Source organism: Leguminivora glycinivorella, chromosome 16 (assembly GCF_023078275.1).
Source record: "Leguminivora glycinivorella isolate SPB_JAAS2020 chromosome 16, LegGlyc_1.1, whole genome shotgun sequence".
Classification (NCBI taxonomy): domain Eukaryota; kingdom Metazoa; phylum Arthropoda; class Insecta; order Lepidoptera; family Tortricidae; genus Leguminivora; species Leguminivora glycinivorella.
Window position 1 is genome coordinate 13,968,655 of NC_062986.1, and position 22,353 is coordinate 13,991,007.

Sequence of the window (22,353 nt, forward strand, 5' to 3'; positions counted from 1 at the left end):
TGTACCTACGCTTGTTCAGGTGTTATTGTATAAACATTTGATTGGACTAACGTTAGTTATAATACCTCTATAAGACATATGATAGGCGAGTAAAAATCTGTTTTTACTTAATTGTAGATATAGATTGAAACCTTTTAAGTACATTATTGGTGGTCAAAAAATATTGAGCAAAAAAGTAGCCTAAAATTCGGTCAGACAGGATCATTATCCATAGATAAGAGGTTAAACGATTAATTAATGCATCATCATTCGACATTGGGGTATTTTTCTATGTCAGTGACAAAATGTCATGTCAAAATGTCAATAATCATGTGACAAAATTTATGCAAGCCGCTGGGTATTTCGTTTTGGTGACAAATATGAGATTCCTTACCTACACGCGTCTTGAAAAAAATATTATATCCAATGAATGTATGAATTAAATAACGAGGTATATTTAACGACGCGCGACGATAATAGTCGAGGAAATGTTTCAAACCGTATATCTAATTATATTGGTCGTAACCTTGAAGCTAACGACAATAGCATGCCTTCAAAATGCAATTATCAACGTACGTGCTACGAAAAACCGATAGTGGCCACAAGGCATCGCAAATTTGATCCACCACGGTCAATGAAATTTTTAAAAAATACTTTGCAGCGGTTTCGCACTACGTCCAATCTGAATCCAATTTCTTCCCGTCATTCTTTGGATGTAGTGCGTAAAGTACCATACAAATAGTTGTACAGCTATGACGGATCTTTTTTTACGGATTCGGATCGGACGACGTAGTGCATAGAGCGAAACCGCTCTTAGTCAATCAGCGCTAACCTGTTATAGGTACTAACGTATTTTTACAAGCAATTAATGTTGGGAACATTACAGCAATTCCCGAAGTTTGTACATTTGGATCACGTCTTTGATTTTGATAAAAATTGGTAGGCTGACAGAGTCCATGATGCTGAGCAAGATCCACTAGGTTTCCCAAAATGTCCTAAGTAGTTTGTATGAAACTTTCCTTTTTTGTTACCGAAAATGTATAGAAATCTGGTTTTTATCAAAATCAAAGACGTGATCCAAATGTACAAACTATTCGGGAATTGCTCATAAAATAAATATGCAAATAGCCGGGTCCACACTGGCCGCACGCCTTGCGAGGCACTGCCTACTGAAAACGTCTGCGACATGCGCGCACGTTTGCCTCTAATTATTTTGAACAGCTGACCGTGGGCCGCCATCTTGCCGAGCAAATTTGCTCGGGCGAGGCAAAGGTGCGCGCCTGAACACGGACATTTGCGAGGCACTGCCTGGAGAGGCGTGCGGACCCGGTTGTTAGCAAGGATTTCCGCAAAGTAACGCCTGATTCCATCGACTACGGTCAATGACTCTTAATAGTGGTAGTACGGAGAAAACCCAATTATTTCCAACTTTTAATGAACGAAAACTATAGGTTTGTCCTTTCACCTTTACGCTGTATTAACTAATTACCCTGAAATTAATTGAAAACCCGTGGGCGTATAATTTGTACCTTCAAAATTATACCGCAAATATTCGAACTATGAAACTTCTGAGTACATGTGTGACATTCTTAAGCTAAAGGTACCAAATTCGTAGCTTACCTTAAGGACGAAATTTTCTCGTATTTTTATAGAAGCGACCTGTCACGTCGTTAGGGCAAATGACGATGTGGCATTTTTTGTTTGAGTAGGTACCTATGTCACATTTATTGTTACAATGAATAAAAACTAGGGATGTACCGACTAGTCGCCGACTAGTCGGGAAAGCCGACTATCCGGCCACATTTGTAGTCGGCGATTAGTCGGCGACTAGTCGGCAAAAAGGGCCGATTAGTCGGCACTTCATTAGTGATAGAAAAACAGTACAAAATTAAATTACCATCTGAAAATTATGGTTATATTATGTAACTATTCGTAATTCCTATTTTTTGGTCTAAATAACAAATATGTATTTATCACAGAAATAAATATCCCACCTAGGGTTATCGACTTCATAGGCAGGATCACTACCCACTAGGGCTTCCAAATACCGGACATTCTCCAATACCGGTATTCATTCCGGTATTGGCGATTTCAATACCGGGATCCCGGGATCCCGGTATTGAAATCAGGAAAATATAAAAACCAAGTAATTTGCTTAAAATAACAAATTTTATTCAAAATCTCGTTTGTTAATTTTCATGCGTGTTATACTACAGCAGAATCTTGCTAATCCGACTTACAATTCTTACAAATGGGTCAAATCGATTACATTTCCAACTTAAAAAGTTTCGATTTTGACCCAAAACGGTTTTTCAAACTTATGTGGCCAAGTCGGCTCAACTTTTATTGTTTTTAAGTATACCTACATAGTTCAAACGGCTACGCCCTGTGCTCTTTATTTTTGTTGTGAGTGGGACTGAGGACGCAGTATAAAATCAAGCGGGAAAGAGCGCCAGATCTGTACTCAGGTGATTCTGTAAGTTAGATATCGCCTCCAGATCGGACATTTTGCAAGAAGACGCGGCCATAGCAAACCATGTTTTTTGCCAAATCGTTCTCTTTAAGCTCGTGCGGAATAGAACCTTTTACATTTTAATAATAACAGGCCTTTGCATCTATAACAGACGATTCAAGCAGCATCCTTGCGACACTTACATTCGTGGCCGTATAGCCCAATTCAAGAGAGGATCCCTCGTCCGCACACACGGCAGGTATATGCTCCCCCAGATGGGCGGGGGTTAGAGGCCTGCTCGTGACGCCTCATGCGTTTATCATTCAAGGAGAAAAACCAGGCATTGGCGTGCTTGGATTGACCGTCATGGATAACACGGCGCCACGTGGGTCGGTTCTCGGCCAGTCGTTGCCACTGGTTGCATGGAATATCAAATGTGACTATGTCACGCTTCACGCAATCTTTAAAGCGCAGCATTGGCCGTCCGACCGGTCTCTTTGCATCTGCAACCTCTTCCAGCAGGATTTGACGCGGCAAACGAGTCCGCTCCATTCGATACACATGCCCGAGCCACCTCAGTCGCCTCTTCTTTAATATGGCTATGATACTAGGAAGCTGTGTCTCATTCATGCAGTGTTACATTTTATAGTCGGTGTTAATGGTATAATTGTACTGTAGATTTAACTATAATATCAGTATCACTTTATTAAATAACAAGCATTAAGAGCATTTCTCGATTACACACACTCTATAGTTTCATCATTGACTTTTGAAATTAGAACAGGTACAATTTAGTGGTATTTTTGTTTTTCGTGGCGCTAGAGGCGCTAAAGCACTAATAAAATAAATCCACCAAATCATTTAATAATTAGCCAAGAATCCGCACGAAGCGCTTTGCTTCTTCTTTTCTTATGCGCACTGCCAAGGAGTGGAATTCCTTGCCGGCGGCTATATTTCCGAGCTCATATAACCCTTCCTTCAAATCAAGAGTGAACAGGCATCTTCTGGGCGAGCTCACTCCATCGTAGGCCACGTCTTTGACTCTGCTTTGGCTAGTCTGTGGCTAAGAGTAAGCCCATTTATAAAAAAAAGCTAAATTGTCCGACATAGATTATTAAAAATCACATTAAGAAATAATCTATGGAATCACACATTACTTTGCGGAAATCCATGATAATCAAAATCAAAAAGATTACTTCGCGGAATAAGAACACTTCATTTACGTATAAGAAAAGTAATTTTCCTCATTTTGATAGTTGAGTAGTGAGTTCCCTATTTCGTTACTATCGGGAATGTTACGGCAAAGTTTTCAGCTAGAGTTCAACACACTAACGCACACGTACAACAGTGAAAATAGAGTAGCTACGGTATACGTTAGTTCGTTTGCATTAACCAATATAGATGCATCAAGGCGATTTGTTTACAGAGGATCTATGGCCTATTACAACTACGTTTGACGTGTTGCTTTTCTGTCACACTTACGTGCGAAGTCACAAGTGCGACAAATGTGTCAAAAACTGTTCGCGGCAGACCCTCCTCAATGAATGCTTTTGACGCGTAACTTTAATTCTTTATCTGGGTAATCATCGAAAAAACTATCATTTTCATACAAATCTTGCAAAAACACCAAACAGAGAATGTGTCAAATCGAACCATCATGATGCAGAAATTTTACGTTTTTGATGAGTAATTTACGTTAATTTGGCATAATTTGTTAGTTTTTAAAAATACCGGGATCCCGGTATTGCTAAATTAAATACCGGTATTGAAATGGGCCCAAAAAAAGGCGGGATCCCGGTATTGGAAGCCCTACTACCCACTAAGCCAAGCCGGTTGTCAAAAATGGAAAATGTATATAAACATTGTCATGAACCTTTGAACTTGCAAAAAATCATGAAAAGCGCGTTCGAAGGACCAAAAATGACATTCAAAATGTGAATTTAGTCGAAAATTAAGTTTTGGCCGACTAGCCGACTAGTCGGCCGACTAATCGGCCACCCAAGCGCCGACTAGTCGGTAGTCGGCCTAGTCGGCCAAATCAATAGTCGGTACATCCCTAATAAAAACTAATTTCCTGTTCGTAATTCAGTGTATGCCGAAACGGAGACAATTATTAATTATGAATGAGGTTTTGTAGTTTGTGTAGTAAATATGTATGATATGTGTCATCAATAATGAATACCGAAATAGTCATCAGTATTTTATTTTAATATTTCATAGCGTCCAACCGAACAGGTTTTTACGCGTGTTTCCTGTTTTAGGATTAAGGCGTGTACAATTTTAATAAGCCACTATTCGTGATCGTCACATCATGACGCGTCTGTCAATATTTTTATGTATATCAATCAGTCTATGAGTTTTTTCTTCGAAGAATTCAGATGCATAGACAAAATAAAAATATTATTAGTGGACCCGGAAAACTGTTTAAAAGGGTTAAGGTACAGCGGGGCAAATCTCGACTGGGGGGCAAATTTAAACGGGTCCATTTTTTCCATGTTTTACAATGTTTGCATTATTAAATAGAGTGTCCACCGGTTATATAAGGTAGGCGTGTTCAGTGGATACATGTAGAACTCAACATCATCGTGTAATAATGGAAAAAATGGATCAGTTACAATTAGTGATGTGCAAGTTGCGGAAACTTTCCAAAAAAATCTTATATTTCTTGAAAAATTTATGAAACTTTCACGAAAAATAAAGGGAATTTAAATTTATGAAATGGAAAGTTTCCATCTATACAATTGTCCATACAAAGTAGTATGGAAAGTTTCCGAAGATTTCCTATGTGAAAATTTCAGAATTTTGGAAACTTTCCGACGGCACATCAGTAGTTACAATTGTCCCCTAGTCGAGATTTACCCCGCTTTACCTTACCAGCTACTACTAGAGGAATAGTTGTTAAAGGTAGATTGGGTTACCGAAAAATAGTACATACTCATAGAAGCAACGGTAATGGACGCGGGCGCGTGCGACAGGTTTCCAACAATGGCACCCGCTTTCGACCGTGCGTACGCCCGTTCCGTGTACCCACAAGGTAACGGCTTCCCCCTCTAGCACAACTTGTCTTGTCGCGCGCGAGTCCATACTTGAAGTCGCGCCTGATGTATGGACTCGCGCGCGACAAGGCAAGTTGTGCTAAAGGGTCAGGTAACGGATGCCCTAATCAGCATCAATAAGTATATGCTCTGGCGCTCTCAATAAGGCTCTTTTGACGACGGGTCTGGCCTAGCGTGTAGTGACTGTTTGCTAAGCCGCGGTCCCGGGTTCGATTCCCGGTAAGGGCATTTATTTGTGTGATGAGCAGATATTTGTTCCTGAGTCATGGATGTTTTCTATGTATATTAAGTATTTGTATATTATATATTTTTAAGGTGCGAGGGTGGTAAAGCTATTAGCTGGAGACCGGGCGTGCCAACTGGGGAGCCTAAGAGTAGACGGTGACTTAATCACAGAGCCGGAGAGGGTACTGAGTACAATGCTGAGCACACATTTTCCGGGCTGTGAGGAGGTGACAGAGATAGATGAGCAGGTAAGCCGGGGGGAGGCCGACTGGGGAGGTGCGGCGGAAGTGGTGGAGGAGAGCAGGATGGTGTGGGCGCTCTTCTCCTTTGCACCCTTCAAGTCTGCGGGCCCGGACGGGGTCCTACCGGTACTACTGCAGAAAGGGTATGAGCATATAAAAGATGACCTACTGGAACTGTACAGGGCAAGTATCGCTCTCAGACACATTCCAAAGGTGTGGAGAGAGCACAGAACACCCCACTAGAAGCCAAATGCAAGCGATATTGTTCGAGACGCAAATCACCAATCCTTGCGGGGTGAGGCGGGCGCGCACGGTGCTGCCATTGGTCGTTTCAAATAATGGCGCGCCTTTATGATTAGCAGTAGGGATGGGAATAGGACATGTCTATTATAGACAATGGTACCGGTACCAGTACTGTGGTGAATTTGTTTTGCAACAAATTATAATATTATAATTAAATTATAATAAGGCCTAGTTACCCTTCGGGTTGGAAGGTTAGATGGCAGTCGCTTTCATAAAACTAGTGCCTACGCCAAATCTTGGTAGTAGTTTCCAAAGCGGACCCCAGGCTCCCATGAGCCGTGGCGAATGCCGATGCCGGGATAACGCAAGGAGGATGATAATTGTGATAGCATCTCAATAAAAATCATTCTAGTAACTAATAACTAAACTGTGCATTTTTACTTACGTTTACTAAGTTAAATAACCAACTAAATATTCTAAACTAATCAATGAACTAAATACCACTACAGACTCTACAGATTCTAGATAATTATTCACTATTACAAATCTGCTTTCTTTTATATTTCATAAAATGGTAGCACATGGTACGAACGGCAGTACGAAGTTCCCGCAACAGACATAAACTAACATGGCCCCATGCCTAGTCGTTTACGTGAAAGGGATAGCATATCACATTGTTAACTCGGTAAAGAGGGATGGACGCGCCTCGGCGCCGCTCAGCACAACCATATTGACCAGTATAAATGAACTCCGCGGACAATAAACAATATTCAACAAAATAATTAATTTGACTTAACTGTGGAATGTTGTTCCATCTTTTTTACATGTAGAAGTGTTAGAAGACTTGCCACACCACTTTATGCTGTAAGAGACCATTGTTTGCAACCAAAATTGATTATTTAAGATTTTTTCCCGAGCGGACACGGACACTGTTAGCGGGTCGTATACTTGGGCGCTACTGATCGGTGTCGCACGCGTTCAAACTTTTATAAACCTGATTTGTCGTATGCTTGGTGACCGCGAGTCGCCCTGTAAGGGCCATCTTGTTGTATTGATCTGTGGGAGAGAGGTAAGGGCGGTTTTCCTACCTAAACCAGGCAAGAAATCATACCAAGAGGTAAAATCATTTAGAAGCATAAGTCTATCGTCTTTTGTCCTAAAAACCCTAGAGAAGGTGATAGACAAGCATATAAGAGAGAAGGTCAACGGCAGTGGAGACCCGCTTCACGGGAATCAGCATGCATATATGGCTGGGAAGTCAACGGAGACGGCTCTTCACAACCTAGCTGTGAGGGTGGAAAGGGCCCTAGAATCAAAACAGTATGCTCTAGGCTGCTTCTTCGACGTGGAGGGGGCCTTTGACAGGGCTACCTTCCAAGCCGTTGAGGAGAGTCTGGTGAGAGAAGGCATCCGACCGACATTAGCGCAGTGGATAGGCAGTATGCTAAGGTGCAGGTCTATAACGGCGGAGTTGGGAGGTATAACAAAGACGATTAGTCCCAGGAGGGGGTTCCCACAGGGAGGCTGCTTGTCACCCTTGATGTGGTGTCTACTTCTGGACTCTATGGTAAGAGAACTCAACAGGGGAGGCCTGTACATGCAGGCCTACTCTGATGACGGAGTACTACTGGTGAGAGGTATGGTCCTCAGTGTCATGAGGAACATAATGGTAAGAGGTCTCAGACAGGTACTGGGATGGTGCAGAGGGAGAGGACTGGATCTCAATCCGTCAAAAACTAAGCTGGTGTTATTCACTAACAAGAGGAAAAAAGAGCTGGAACCCATAAAAATAGAGGGTGTAGAACTAGAAATGGTAGACGAGTTCAAATATCTGGGCATTACTCTTGACAGTTCGCTCAGATACAGGACTCATATCAGAGAGCAGACGGCTAAGGCCATAAGAACGCTGTACCAATGCAAAAGGGCAGTAGGGAAGAACTGGGGACTGAAGCCGAGTATGATCCACTGGATTTACAAAGCCATTATCCTACCCAGGGTGCTATATGGGGCGGTGATCTGGTGGCACAGGACCCATATTGGAGAATATCGGAAGAATCTGACAAAAGTACAAAGATTAGCTTGCCTCATGATGACGGGGGCTATGAGAACCACCCCGACACATGCTATGGAGGTGCTGATAGGCTTAAAGCCCCTCTGGATTGAGGCAGAGAAGAGAGCCATGGAACAGTGGTACAGAATGAAAGCATGCAAGGAATGGAGAGGAAGTTGTGTGGACAAGAGACACGCACTGATACAAAGAGAGGCACTATCAAAACTAGAAATGCTGATGGTCAATAATGACCTCATAAAGAGGGAGGAGATTTTCGATAAGAAGTATAGGGTACATATAGGAGAAAGAGACAACTGGAAGGTAGAGGTCGTGCATCCAACGACTATATGTTTCACAGATGGCTCTAGGAGAAGCTCTACAAAGCTAGCAGGGGCGGGAATAGTAATCCCGAAACTAGGAGAAAAGGTGTCGATACCACTAGGGAGATACACTAGCGTGTTCCAAGCAGAGGTATGTGCCATAGCGAGCTGTGCACGTATATTAAAAGAAAGCGACAAACAAGATGGAGCCGTGGTCATATACACCGACAGTCAAGCGGCGCTAAAGGCTCTGAAGAGAATATCGGTGACCTCGTCCCTGGTGAGAGAATGCAGGGAAGAGCTAAACTCGATAGGCAAGCATAGAAGTGTAACGGTTGCGTGGGTACCGGGACACCAGGGAGTCACAGGTAATGAGAAAGCGGACGAGTTGGCAAGGGCGGGGGCGGAGACGGAATTCTTGGGTCCGGAACCGGCTCTGCCTATGTCAGCTGACGTCACGAAAGGAGTCATTGAGAGGATAAAAGAGATGGAAGCACAAAGAGCCTGGGAAAAGAGACCAGTTGTAGACAAACGAAGATGATGATAGAAGGTAGAGACCAAAGGAGAACTAGGTATCTTCTGAAACTAGGTAAGAACAGTCTAAGAATGTTGACCGGTATCATAACGGGACACAACACTCTTAACAGACATATGAAGATAATAGGTATCAGTAGTGACGAATCCTGTCCACATTGTGGTAAGGAGGAGACTAGCTTGCACCTACTAGCAGAATGTATCATGTATGCGGCACCGCGACATGACACATTCGGTAGAGACAATCTGGGAGAAGATGAACTCAAGGATGTCAAACTTAAAGATGTCCTTCTGTTCTGCAGGAAAACAAGAAGATTTGAGGAGAGAAGTGTGGGAGGGCAGCCGGGACAGTAACCTGCAGCTCCAACTCCAGGGAATTGGGCTGAATGAACGCACCAGCGATCGACAGCCCGCCTGTATCCGGCCAGGCGTCCCTACACTACATCTACATCTACATATTATATATATTATCATTGTCTGAGTACCCACAACACAACCCTTCTTGAGCTTACCGTGGGACTCAGTCAATCTGAGTAAGAATGTCCTATAATATGTATTTAATAATTATGCTCATTCAGCTTCATGTCATACCTTCGACTCGGAATACTTAATACGTTTCTAACGAGTAATTTCGCGTCAATTGGCTCTCTTAATAGTATTTTCATCGTTCAACTACCAATTAAAAATACTATTCAAAGGGAATCGAGATTGCACTAGAGAATTACAATGGCATTCAACTTGTTAACGGCATTTCTATTGTTTTACTGTAAATACCTTATACCTACTTACTCGTAATAAGACTATTCTGAAATTCCCAACTTCCTCGTCAATTTTTCTTCTTTTGAAAGCATTTTATGAAGCTTATTCCAAAGGAATATAGTAATTATTTAATCCCAAGCTCATCCTGCTGTTTTACTAACATTTGTCATAAAGCGGGAAAATGTTCATTCAGGAAAAAAACGGGAAGTTGAGGACTCATTTATATACCTGTGAATGTGTGAATTGGAAACCACAGCCCTCCTCAGTAGTCGCCTTAGTTATCCTTATGGAAGATGTGGGACGTTTATTACTCTACGTTGAATTGGACCTGTTTCCTTTTTGTAAATATTATTACATAGCCTCATTTCGGACTTTTTATGTGACCATCTTACATTGGATACAAGTCGTAGAGCGGAGTCCGGCAGGTGTAATGGGTCCCAGATCTATAGCTCTCACCTATGCCATGTGGTAGCTAGTTCATAGTGTTGGTAGTTCTATTGGGTATTGTGCTGCCATAGAGGCTGATGTTAATGGTCGGCAAGGAATCGCTACAGCCCCGCGGGACTAGATCGCGCCTTCGACATAGCCCGCGCTTGTGATAGTGACACTCTGTTGGTGGTCCCCATGGAAACATTATGCTACCATAAGGGCTGGTGTATTACGCAGGTGGCCGGTCAGAATCTGTGTAGACCCCACAGAACTGCCGACACGACCTCCTCTCACCTTCATCTTAAATACACCATCCTGCCATACGGGCATGTCGTGCTGGCGGTCGGCAGGCCATCGCATAGGCCTCATAGATTTGGACGCGCAGCGTCATCTCAGGCCATACTGTTGACCGTCCATCACCACATTAGCCATGCTCCCAGACTGCTCTGCCCAAGGCACAGAACCGCTGCATTTCGTGGCAGCTTTCGTTACGCTGCCACGAAGTGCTGGAATAATCTTCCACCTCCAATCCGACAGAGCATTACTATGGGTTCTTTCAAATTGCGACTAAAAGCGTACCTAGTGGACCAACAATGTTTTGCTGCCTGAAACATTATTTAATATGAGCTCGATTTATTTATTACATTCAAAAAAATATATATTTCCGATCTTCCTTTCCGTATGTCGTCTTTGTTACTTGTATGCCTTTTTAGTAGTTCTGCTACTGTATATTTAAATATGTATGTGTGTATATCCATACTAATGTTATAAATGGGAAAGTGTGTGTGTCTGTTTGTTTGTCCGTCTTTCAGGGCAAAACGGAGCGCTTAACACTATTTATTCACGTTGTCCGCAAACAGTATGTTGTCCCGCACACCTCGCTGGCTCCGCAAAAAACCAGCGCCGTTGACACGCCTGTCGTGTCAGCTGCATTGCTGAGTGGAGACCATTTCGGCCTCTCATTTCTATTTCTACTATTTTGTTTTAAGTCTTTGTATTTGCTACTTCTGATGTTTGTAGTGATGTATTGGCTGAATAAATGAATTCTTTTCTATTCTACTGTGTCGCTAGTCAACTGATCAGTGTCCACTTACCTTAAATACACCGTGCTGCCATATGGGCTTGTGTCGTGCCGGCGGTCAGCAGGCCGCCGCATAGGTCCCACAGAGCTTGAAGCTCGGCCTCGCTGTGTCGGAGACCGCGACGGCGACGCCCCTCCACTTCGGCCTCCACCCATGCCATATTGTGTTGCTAGTGTTACTTCTTCAGGCTGTAACAATATCCACAATGTTATAGATAACTGTAATATAAGACAATGTCTTGGATTTTGTTAAATTTAAAGTACAGTCAACCAATTGGAACCCTAGGCCACTCTACAACCATGTCAGAATGACAAGCAGTAAAAGATTTCTTACAATCTGATTTATAATGTCACTATGACATAGTTCTACAGTGGCCTAGGGTTCCAATTGGTTAACTGTAGAACTATTTAGAGGCAGACTGCAGGCAATTTTGGCAGTTCTTTTGGACTATGAATGAGACAAATATGGATGTGTACACCTTATCCTATCAGATATTGGATGTAGGAAAAATTATTGCATCTTCAATATATAGGACATCGGTCCTACATCTGATATTGGATGGTATAATGTGAAAACACACTTACCCCCTTATTCATAACATACTCTAAAGTTATCAAGCTGATAAAGTTTGTTTGTCCCTTTCCAATGTATTGGTGTGATAGAAAGGGACAAACAAACTTTATCAGCTTGATAACTTTGGCTTACATTTACAAATAAGGAGGTTAGGCTGGAAGAATACTCTAAAAATTAAAGCCAAATAAAAGGTTGTGCTATTTCACATTTTTCAGATGACTGGGTCAAATAGTAGCAGATATTTATATATGTATTAGCAAACAGTATTAAAAGATTACAGGTGGTAGCATTAATATTTTTGGGTGATTCTAAGTTAAGAGGTAATACGTTGTATGGAGAGACGGCGCGAACTTTTTTGTTGTTTTTTACCTATTTGTTTATTTGTATTAGTTAAAACTGCCAATTTGAAGTGTTTACAAAGAGGACCAGTCAATTTATTTGTTTTATCGTGTTTTATCAGCGACCAGGGGAAATACTCAGTCCAGGGGAGATACTGTTGCACAGGGGAGGATACTTTGTGACCAGGGAAGAGACAGTTGTATGAAAAATTTAGTTTTATTTTTTAAGAAATGACTCTATTTATTGTTTTTATTATAATTATTGATAATTTATACTCAGACTTTACATTTCATAACATTTTTACAGCAAGAAAAGTGATAATTCCTTAATGAGTTGACTTATTTTTCACTTCTCCATATTATCCATTAAAACAAAAATAATTTTAATGTACAATCAATAGGCAACAAGTAAACAAAAGCCTATCCTTTTAATATCAGTATTAAACCTTTTTATTAAACAGCTTCACGAAAATTTCATATGAAGTTGAATGTGAATGTGTCCTCTTTTTTAGGGTTCCGTAGTCAACTAGGAACCCTTATAGTTTCGCCATGTCTGTCTGTCCGTCCGTCCGTCCGTCCGTCCGTCCGTCCGCGGATAATCTCAGTAACCGTAAGCACTAGAAAGCTGAAATTTGGTACCAATATGTATATCAATCACGCCAATAAAGAGCAAAAATAAAAAATGGAAAAAAATGTTTTATTAGGGTACCCCCCCTACATGTAAAGTGGGGGCGGATATTTTTTTTCATTCCAACCCCAACGTGTGATATATTGTTGGATAGGTATTTAAAAATGAATAAGGGTTTACTAAGATCGTTTTTTGATAATATTAATATTTTCGGAAATAATCGATTCTAAAGGAAAAAAAAGTGCGTCCCCCCCCCTCTAACTTTTGAACCCTATGTTCAAAAAATATGAAAAAAATCACAATAGTAGATCTTTATAAAAACTTTGTAGGAAAATTGTTTTGAACTTGATAGGTTCAGTAGTTTTTGAGAAAAATACGGAAAACTACGGAACCCTACACTGAGCGTGGCCCGACACGCTCTTGGCCGGTTTTTTTTCTTAATAGTTGCGTTTTTCTGGAAAGAAAACCTTCTATCGTAAAGCTAGAATAAAAATAGGTACAACGCTAAACAAAGGTTAAGAGAAAACGGAAATAAAAATAATCAAAACTAGTACAAAAGTATCTCCCCTGGCTTTTTTGATATGCCAGGGGAGATACATTTTCGATGAAAATCGAAAATAGCTGTAAAAGTGTTTCTCATACGCAATTCATAAATAAACGTAACAATATATTCAACATTTACAGTGGATATTGTTATATATATTAGTATTTAAACAAATGATTGTGAAATAAAAGTGACCAGAGGAAAGACTGCATTCACTCAACATTTCTGTACCCAGCGAGTGCCGTGGCCGAAATAGTCAACAAAACGGATGCATAGTTGCCTTACGCGCCTCTTGACGGTAACTTCACATAACACCCTGTGTATTAGACGACAGAACCTCCACAGATTAACAAATTAAACCGACTTTTGAACGAAAACTAAAAAGCCAGGGGACGAGACACGAAACACATAGGACAAAGTTTGGAGTTCATAATTGTTGTTAAATACAGTAATATAAGAAATTCCACTCATAAAATACTGTTCCTTAGTTATTTATGTTTGTAAAATTAAGGCTATTAAAATAATAAGTGAATGTTAACAAAGTCATAATTACTTGTTGACAAATAAATTCGGTTGGGGGACAGGCCAGGGGAGAGACATTTTTCCTACATTAGAGCTGATTGTGACTAATTTACATGAATTTCTGTAATAATTTTGAGTGCCCAGGTAGAAAACATTTAGTTTATAAAATAAATATGTTATTATGAAGTATTATCCTGAAAAAATATATTTTTTTGTCAGTGCCGTCGAAAGTACCTCTTAACTTAGAATCACCCTTTTATTAGCTGTCAAGTAAGCTGCCTGTATTGGTTTTCAAGGATTTTTAGTAACACAGTAAATTTAGTTTGTGTGTAATGAATAATGTCAAACCCAAAACTTTTTAGCATCAAATATGCATTTAAAGATTGTGAGAAAGTTTGGTTTTTTGGATAAGTTTCAATTTTGAAATTAACTACCTACAGTGTAGATTTAATTTACATTAAGATCATTTTGAATTCATAATCAATTTGTTAATTATTACTACAACAGCACAAAATGGATAAAAAGGATTTGGGAACACAGAATGTCTAGAACTTGCATATACAAAAGTTTCTAAGAGGTATCTAATCATGCCGAGGCATTAATTTCAGGGAACATCCACAAGTGTATTAATATTGACCATGACAATGAGTGACACAAGGTTATTTTAATTTGTTGGTAATTTTAAATCACTCTTTGTACAAAACAAAGTACCACTTGACAAGTACTAACACTAAATCAAGCTTTTTTCATAACTCAACTCTCTAAACTATACTCTGTCAAACAAGTCTGTCAGTAAATAAGAACAAAGAAAACTATAGGTATCCTTTTCTCTAGCACCCTAAAGAAAAGGATGCATACAGTTTTCTTTCTTCTTATTTACTGACAGACTTGTTTGACAGAGTATAAAAATTAATAATCTCATGATCAATTGGCAATCAAGGCAGCATATTTTCAGCCTTATATGCATGCACATAAGGACTACTATCCACATGCTTGTTTCTAGCACATCTCACAACAAAAATATTTTCACTAGAAATTAAATTCTAAAAGGGCATAATTAAATATCTAAGGCAATCCATGGATTAACAAAATTGTGGACTTGTTGATGTATAAATATGATAACCTTAACACCATTGGTGTGTAGTACAGATCAAACCAATGCCAGTGAACAAAAACTTTTCAACCACATGGCATTAAGTAAATATGTCTTGAGCATCTAGTGTGCTTCACACATTTGTGAACCGAACAATGTTTATTTTAATAAGCATAATATATTATATTTAGAAACTCTTATGCATATTTTATGAGGTGCTAATTCAATTTACACTTTACAGTAATCAATTTGTCAAATTTGCAAATATTTTACAGTAATTTGAAATGTAAATATGTTTACATTATACAATAATTGTTATAGATTTCAGAACAAAAAAGTAAAATTAAAATGTGACAACAAAATAGGGAATCGATATAGCCATCTACAACTGCACCACTACCATAAAGAAAAATATAGCAGTGGCCCGTTTCTCGAAAGGTACAAGCCTTGTATTACAAGTGCGCGAACTGTCAAATCGTATGGGTTGTCATGGAAACACACTTGTAATACAAGGCTTGTACCTTTCGAGAAACGGGCCCCAGGTCTACAACAATTGAAATGTAACGAGCAAGAGTCCAGAGGAACCTTGTCATTTTCTGGCTCCGCACTGGCCTGTGGTGCAGCCACATTTGGCAAGGAGCCACTGCGGAACGTGCCCAGCCCCGGCTGCGCGGGCCTGAGCATGGAGTCATCATTCTCCACCGGCTTAGGGGCTTTGACTCTTGCACGTCGGGTACTTGTGTTAACCTGCAACCACCACTCTCCAACAGACTACTTTCTCACTTACATATACTTGCAAAACATACACTCGTATTCAACACGCCAAGTGACCTTGATATGTAAGGGCAAAGCAACATTTATACTTAATATCAAAAGGTTAATAATCCAATGTTTATAATGGAATTGAATGAGACTGGTATTCGATTTTGCTATCTTAATAAAAATATTATTGTTTACATGTCACAATGGATCTAATTTAGAAACACTTTGCTAACTCGTAAAAATTTAAAATGCTGCATTGTTGTCTTCGTAAATGAATAGCACTGACAATGACAATTATCTATTCGTGCACAGTAGAGCTGCTACATAGCAGTTATTGTTGGCCCTTTGTATTTAGATAACATTAATTAATCAGTAACTTATTGAGTCGCAATATGAATATTGCAACGATTATTGTTTACGTCTCGGCCGCACATTTGACGGCCAGGAAGCGATTGCCTGAGTAAATAGGCGACATACCTTATTGGTTGCGTCTGAAACTTCACGCATAATCTTTTCAAAAGCGGCCGTCTCTTCGGCCTGCTTTTGATTGTGAAGGGCGATTTTTTCACTAAATTTCCTAGGGTTTGCCATGATGACTGACTAACAAGAGTTTTCCCTTTTTTACATCACAATTTTATGCGCTCTTAGAACCAAAACGCGCTTGCCTGTCATGTCGCACACAAACTCAATGTTGCTATTTTGCAAAATTTTACTTGTCTATAGGCAAAGACAATAAAATAAAAGAACCAAAACAAAGAAACTGAATAATCTTTAATTTAATGTAGAAACATATATAAATCAAACAAAAGTAATATAATTAAGTTTCAATACCTACATTGTTCTTATTTTGCAGACAAATTCTAAATTGTTTTATGTGTTGTTACGTTTTGTTTTCTTCGCTAAATACTTGGATCATTCTGTCAGTCACCCAGTCATACGTCATGTTGACATGCGGGCTGACATGTATTGACATCGCGTGTTACGAAAAATAAATTATGCTAATTAATTCATTATCTTTGTAACAACACAGAATTAAAGACACAGTGTAGTTGAAATACAAAACGTTAGGTCCATTGCAAAATAATAATGGCGGAAAAATACATTCTAACACTAGATATAGGAACGACTACGATACGTTCTTTTATATATAATTCTAAAGCCGAAACTGTTGGAAGTGCTGTTGACCAGGTATGTTTTCGTTTTTTTTATATTAAAAAGGCTAATAAAGGAGGCAGATTACTTTTATAATTTAAGCGATCTATTTTCTTATAAGCAGATATAACAATTTGACTATGTTTGAAATAAAATAAACAATATATTTTTTATTTCTATTTTTCTAAATTTTTATGAACACACATAAGCAGTCTTACATATATGTAATAAATTATCTATTCCAAATTCCTTACTTACATTGTAAATTAAATTGGCAACTTGGCAAATTTAATTTTGGAGTTTGTGCAGCCAATCAAGTTTTATCAGATAATAACTGGCTTATTGAATATTAATTGATGTAGTAATTTTGATTGCATTAGTACTTTCCAACAATTAGCATTATTAAAAAAAATATGATCACCAGATTAAAAGTTGGCTTGATAAATAACTATTGTTCGGTTCACAAATGTGTGATGTGATTACTAACAAGTTTCCTTTTGCAGGTCAAATTACACTATCCAAGTCCAGGTTTTGTGGAAATAGATCCTGACGAGTTATGGAAATCAGTAGTACAAGTTGTGTTGATTTCAATCAAAGGTATATTTTTAATAAATTTCTCATTGATAGGATAGTGGCAAAACCGCTTGAAATAGAAAATTTTCAAAAATAAATTTAGGCTATAACTCTCAATTGTTCTTATGATCCAAAACTTAGTGAAAATGTGATCTTGAGCAATCATGTCAATTCTTTTTAATAAAATAATACCCTTTGTCAATGCCAGTGGTACATGTAGTTTAATCTAGCATATTGAAAATGATCACAAACATATTCTAAAACTTATACTAAAAAGTTATTTGCAGATGCCAAACTATCACCATCACAAATCACGGCAATGGGCATATCCACGCAGAGAAGCACATTCATCAATTGGTCCCGGGAGACGGGCAGACCGTTCCATAGATTCATCACTTGGAAGGATCTGAGGGCTGACAAACTTGTTAATCAGTGGAATGAATCCTATACGTGGAAGGTATGTTGTCAAAGACAACAGGCTAATCATTTATGCTCCATAGCATATTATAGTGATCCTATTGTTGTTCCAACTTGTGACAGAAATAGATAAATAAATAATAAATATGATATGTTAATAGAGCAGTACAGGAGCATTCGGTCAGGGTAGGAGAGAAATTATATAACCTTGGTCTCTCTGTTAAAAATTTTTTCATACAAAGAAAATGTTTGTGCCCCCCCCTACCATCTAGCGCCTGGAGCGGCCACTCTACTCTACCCTAGATCCGGCCCTGTAACAGCAGAAAAGACAGGCTTCTTGTTAACATGCCAATGCTGTTGCCAAATTGTATGTTGAATTCAAATAGGAACAGAACCTATTGGAATTTACTTCTTTACGGCCCGGCTACGACATTGGTCTAAGCACGACAGCAACGAGCAGCAACCATACATTGGAGCGAGACACAGCGATGGGACTTTTTATTCGCACGTATGGCAACGCCCACCACTCGCGATAGGACCAATGTCGTGGCTGGGACGTTAAGACTTGTGGTTGTAGGGCAGTAGCGGTTTTGGGGTTGAGATAATATTATGTATATATGGACTAGTATGATTGGATTGAAATGAAATTCTCATTAAGGCGTATGTAATTTAATTTCCGTAGTGACTAGATATGTGATATGATTATAATGCAACATGCAGACTTAGATAATCTTCAGTTGCTTGCCATCAAACTCAGTTCAAGTTGATGCTAAAAATGATCATCCAATACTAATAATATGCATATATTACTTATGTAATTAGTTGTTAAACCTATTATAATTTGCATAGTAAAAGTAAATAACGTGACACTAGATTTGCGGCCGTATCTTTTACTACTTGAAACTCTATGTCAAGATCTTAAGGTTCCAAACGCATTATAGGTGACAAGTTTATTAATATATTGGGTTGGTAAGAAAGTAATGAGCGAATCATAACCAATATTGTAATTTTTATTTAATTTATTATTTTAATCATTTATCAAAAATATAACGGCCTTCGTTATCTACTACTTGTCTCCATCGTTCTGGTAAATAATGAATAGCATCGGCGAAGAAGTTCTTAGGTTTAGATTCAAAAAACTCAGCTATGTACTGTCGTAGATGGGCTTGATCATCGAACTTTTTTCATTCAAGGCATTGCTTAGCGATCTGAACAATGCGTAATCCGTAGGTGCCAAGTCTGGAGAGTACGGTGGATGAGGTATCACTTTCCAAACTAGCTCCAATAGCTTTAGCCGAGTCACTTTTGCAATGTGTGGGCGAGCATTGTCGTGTAAGAAAAAACTTTAGCATGCTGTGGACGATTCTGACAGATTTTTTGCTTTAAATTTTCAAGCTGATTACAGTATACTGATGCGGTAACAGTCATTCCACTTGGTAGGAGTTCCCAGTGAATAATACCATGAATATCCCACCAAACGGACAGCATAACTTTTTTCGGGTGAGGCTCTGTTTTTGGTGCCTCTATTCCTTTTTCGTTTGGAGCTAGCCACTGACGTTTGCGTGTGTGATTTATATATAAGACCCATTTTTCATCTCCAGTGATAAGATGGTCCAACCAGTTGAATGTGCGGCGAAAAGACAGAAGTTGTATGCAGATATCGGCACGGCGGTTTAGTTGATCTCTATCAAGTTCGTGCGGTATCCAAACACTGTATTTGTAGTTTTTTCCCAACTCGTGTAAATGTGTTTCTATGGTGACATGAGACCAGCCTAACTCGGTAGCAAGAGTACGACTCGTTAGCCTCGGATCTCCTTCAATTAAGGTTTTTAATTTGGCTACATCAATCTTCACCGGTCGACCAGACTTAGGTTGATCTGATAATGAAAAGTCCCCACTGGGTCATTCCAGCGAAACCGACACCACAGGCATAAAAATTAAATAACTTAATTTACATATAAATCTACATCTAGAGAATAGAACATTATGCCTAATTTTATGAATCAATGAGTTTTTCCTTTTTATGACATTTTTTATGTGTCCAAACGTACCCCTAGTAGACGGAGAGCTGGCAGGATTTTGGAGTAGGTCCTTGAGGCAACCTGGAAAGGTGCTCAGATGCTTCTCTGATCATAGCCAACATCAGGTCTGCAAGTCTGGCAGCTGGGGAGCGGGGCTTTATCGAGCTATGAATTTTTAAAGATTTAATTTTTTGAGGCCCAAAAAAGGTGTTTGAGGCAACCTGGAATTATTAAAAAGTGAAAATAGAGTTCCTCAGAAGTCGCATAGTATTTATGCCAGATCATTTGGCCGGGTCCTTCACCGTGCCAGAACGGTACAAAGTGGTAAAAAAAAAATTCCAAAAAAGGTTCTTGAGGCAGTCTGTCATTTTTACCAGTGAAAGATGAGGGTCTAAATAGCCATGGAAAAATAATGCCATGACATGAGGTGGGGTCCGTACCCTGCCATTCGATCTTGAAAGTCAATTTTTTAGTTTTTCGTAAATAACTCGTAAACGGTGGCCCACAGCAAAAAAATATGTTAAACAGAAAATATCTACATAAAATTTCCTACAAGAAAGGTTATGTACGTTTTTTCGATAGGATCAATATATAAATGGATAATTTAGTAAGAAAGTTTTTTTTAATCGATTACATGCTCCGTTTTTCGTCAATACCTCGTAAACGGTGGCCCACAGCAAAAAATTATGTTAAACAGAAAATATCTACATAAAATTTCCTATAAGAAAGGTTATATAACTTTTTTCGCTAGGATCAATTTTTTAGTTGGAAAGTATTTTAAATAGATATTTGGGCCGTTTTTTGTTGATAACTCAAAAACGGTGGCTCACAGCCAAAAATAATGTTAGACAGAATTAATCTACATAATATTTCCTACAAGAAAGGTTCTATACGTTTTTTCGCTAGAATCAATATTTTAGTTGGAAAGTATTTTTAAATACATTTCATGGGCAGTTTTTTGTTAATAACTCGAATTCGGTGGCTCACAGCCAAAAATAATGTTAAACAGAATTAATCTACATAATATTTCCCATAAGAAAGGTTCTATAACATTTTTCGCTAGAATCAATATTTTAGTTGGAAATTATTTTTAAATAGATTTCATGGGCCGTTTTTTGTTAATAACTCGAAATCGGTGGCTCACAGCCAAAACTAATGTTACACAGAATTAATCTTCATAATATTTCCTACAAGAAAGGTTCTATAATATTTTTCGCTAGGATCAATATTTTAGTTGGGAAGTATTTTTAAATAGATTTCATGGGCCGTTTTTTGTAAATACCTCGTAAACGGTGGCCTACAGCTAAATAAAATGTTCACGAGAAAAAAATCTACATAATATTTCCTACAAGAAAGGTTCTATACGTTTTTTCGCTAGAATCAATATTTTAGTTGGAAAGTATTTTTAAATGGGCCGCTTTTTGTTGATAACTCAAAAACGGTGGCTCACAGCAAAAATAATGGTATACAGAATTAATCGTCATAATATTTCCTACAAGAAAGGTTCTATAAGATTTTTCGCTAGGATCAATATTTTAGTTGGAAAATATTTTTAAATAGATTTCATGGGCCGTTTTTTGTAAATACCTCGTAAACGGTGGCCCACAGCTAAATAAAATGTTCACGAGAATAAAATCTACATAAAATTTCCTATAAGAAAGGTTCTATACGTTTTTTCGCTAGGATCAATATTTTAGTTGGAAAGTATTTTGAAATAGATTACATGGGCCGCTTTTTGTTAATAACATCAAAAACGGTGCCCCATTACCAGAAATAATATTAAACAGAAATAATCTATATAATATTTGCTACAAGAAACGTTATGTATGATTTTTCGTTAGGATCAATATTTTAGTAGGACAGTATTTTAAATAGATTACACGAGCCGTTTTTTGCAAATAACTCGAAAACGGTGGTCCACAGCTAAATCAATCTTCAACGGGAATAACAAACATAAAATTTGCTACAATAAAAGTTTTGTACGTTTTTTCGCTAGGATCTATTGATCCTAAAATTGATAATGATAACGTTAAAAAATATTATTATATTTAAATAGATTTATTTATTTATTTACACAAAGAAAATTACACAGTATGACAGTATACAAAACTAAAGCACCGTGAATTTTAAATAAACATTACAACAAGTAACACAAAATTAAATATTAAATAAACAGCAAAATCAAAACATTACATACCATAACATAACTAATAAATAACAGATGAAGGCCTAGCATCCAATCCCACACAAAACCTCATGCATTCGTCACGTATAAACGCCCATCTGCTCGCAAGAATATCAACATTAGGTGCCACGTCTAAAAACTCATTCACTATTTGCAGTGCACGAACTAGCGGTT

General features: G+C 38.6%; 2 protein-coding genes across 7 annotated transcripts in view; one reads left to right on the forward strand and one right to left on the reverse strand.

The window, feature by feature from the left end:
• The window catches only part of LOC125234380 (CREB-regulated transcription coactivator 3), a 54,019-nt gene extending 37,518 nt beyond the window's left edge, over positions 1-16,501 (reverse strand). For 4 of the 6 annotated variants that reach the window (XM_048140584.1, XM_048140587.1, XM_048140585.1 and 1 more), the window contains exons 1-2: positions 16,309-16,501; positions 11,384-11,559 (exon numbers count right to left, since the gene is read on the reverse strand). In XM_048140584.1, coding sequence (XP_047996541.1) covers positions 11,384-11,559; positions 16,309-16,422 — 290 coding nt within the window. In that variant the 5' untranslated portion in view covers positions 16,423-16,501. Of the gene's footprint in view, positions 1-11,383; positions 11,560-15,654; positions 15,830-15,856; positions 15,957-16,308 lie in introns of those variants that run through there. The other 2 variants (XM_048140588.1, XM_048140586.1) reach the window with 2 other exon arrangements.
• Positions 16,502-16,753: 252 nt separating this feature from the next.
• LOC125234654 (putative glycerol kinase 5) overlaps positions 16,754-22,353 on the forward strand; it is a 34,483-nt gene continuing 28,883 nt past the window's right edge. Inside the window, 3 exon segments of the mRNA XM_048140988.1 lie at positions 16,754-17,019; positions 17,487-17,580; positions 17,844-18,013. Coding sequence (XP_047996945.1) covers positions 16,918-17,019; positions 17,487-17,580; positions 17,844-18,013 — 366 coding nt within the window. The 5' untranslated portion in view covers positions 16,754-16,917.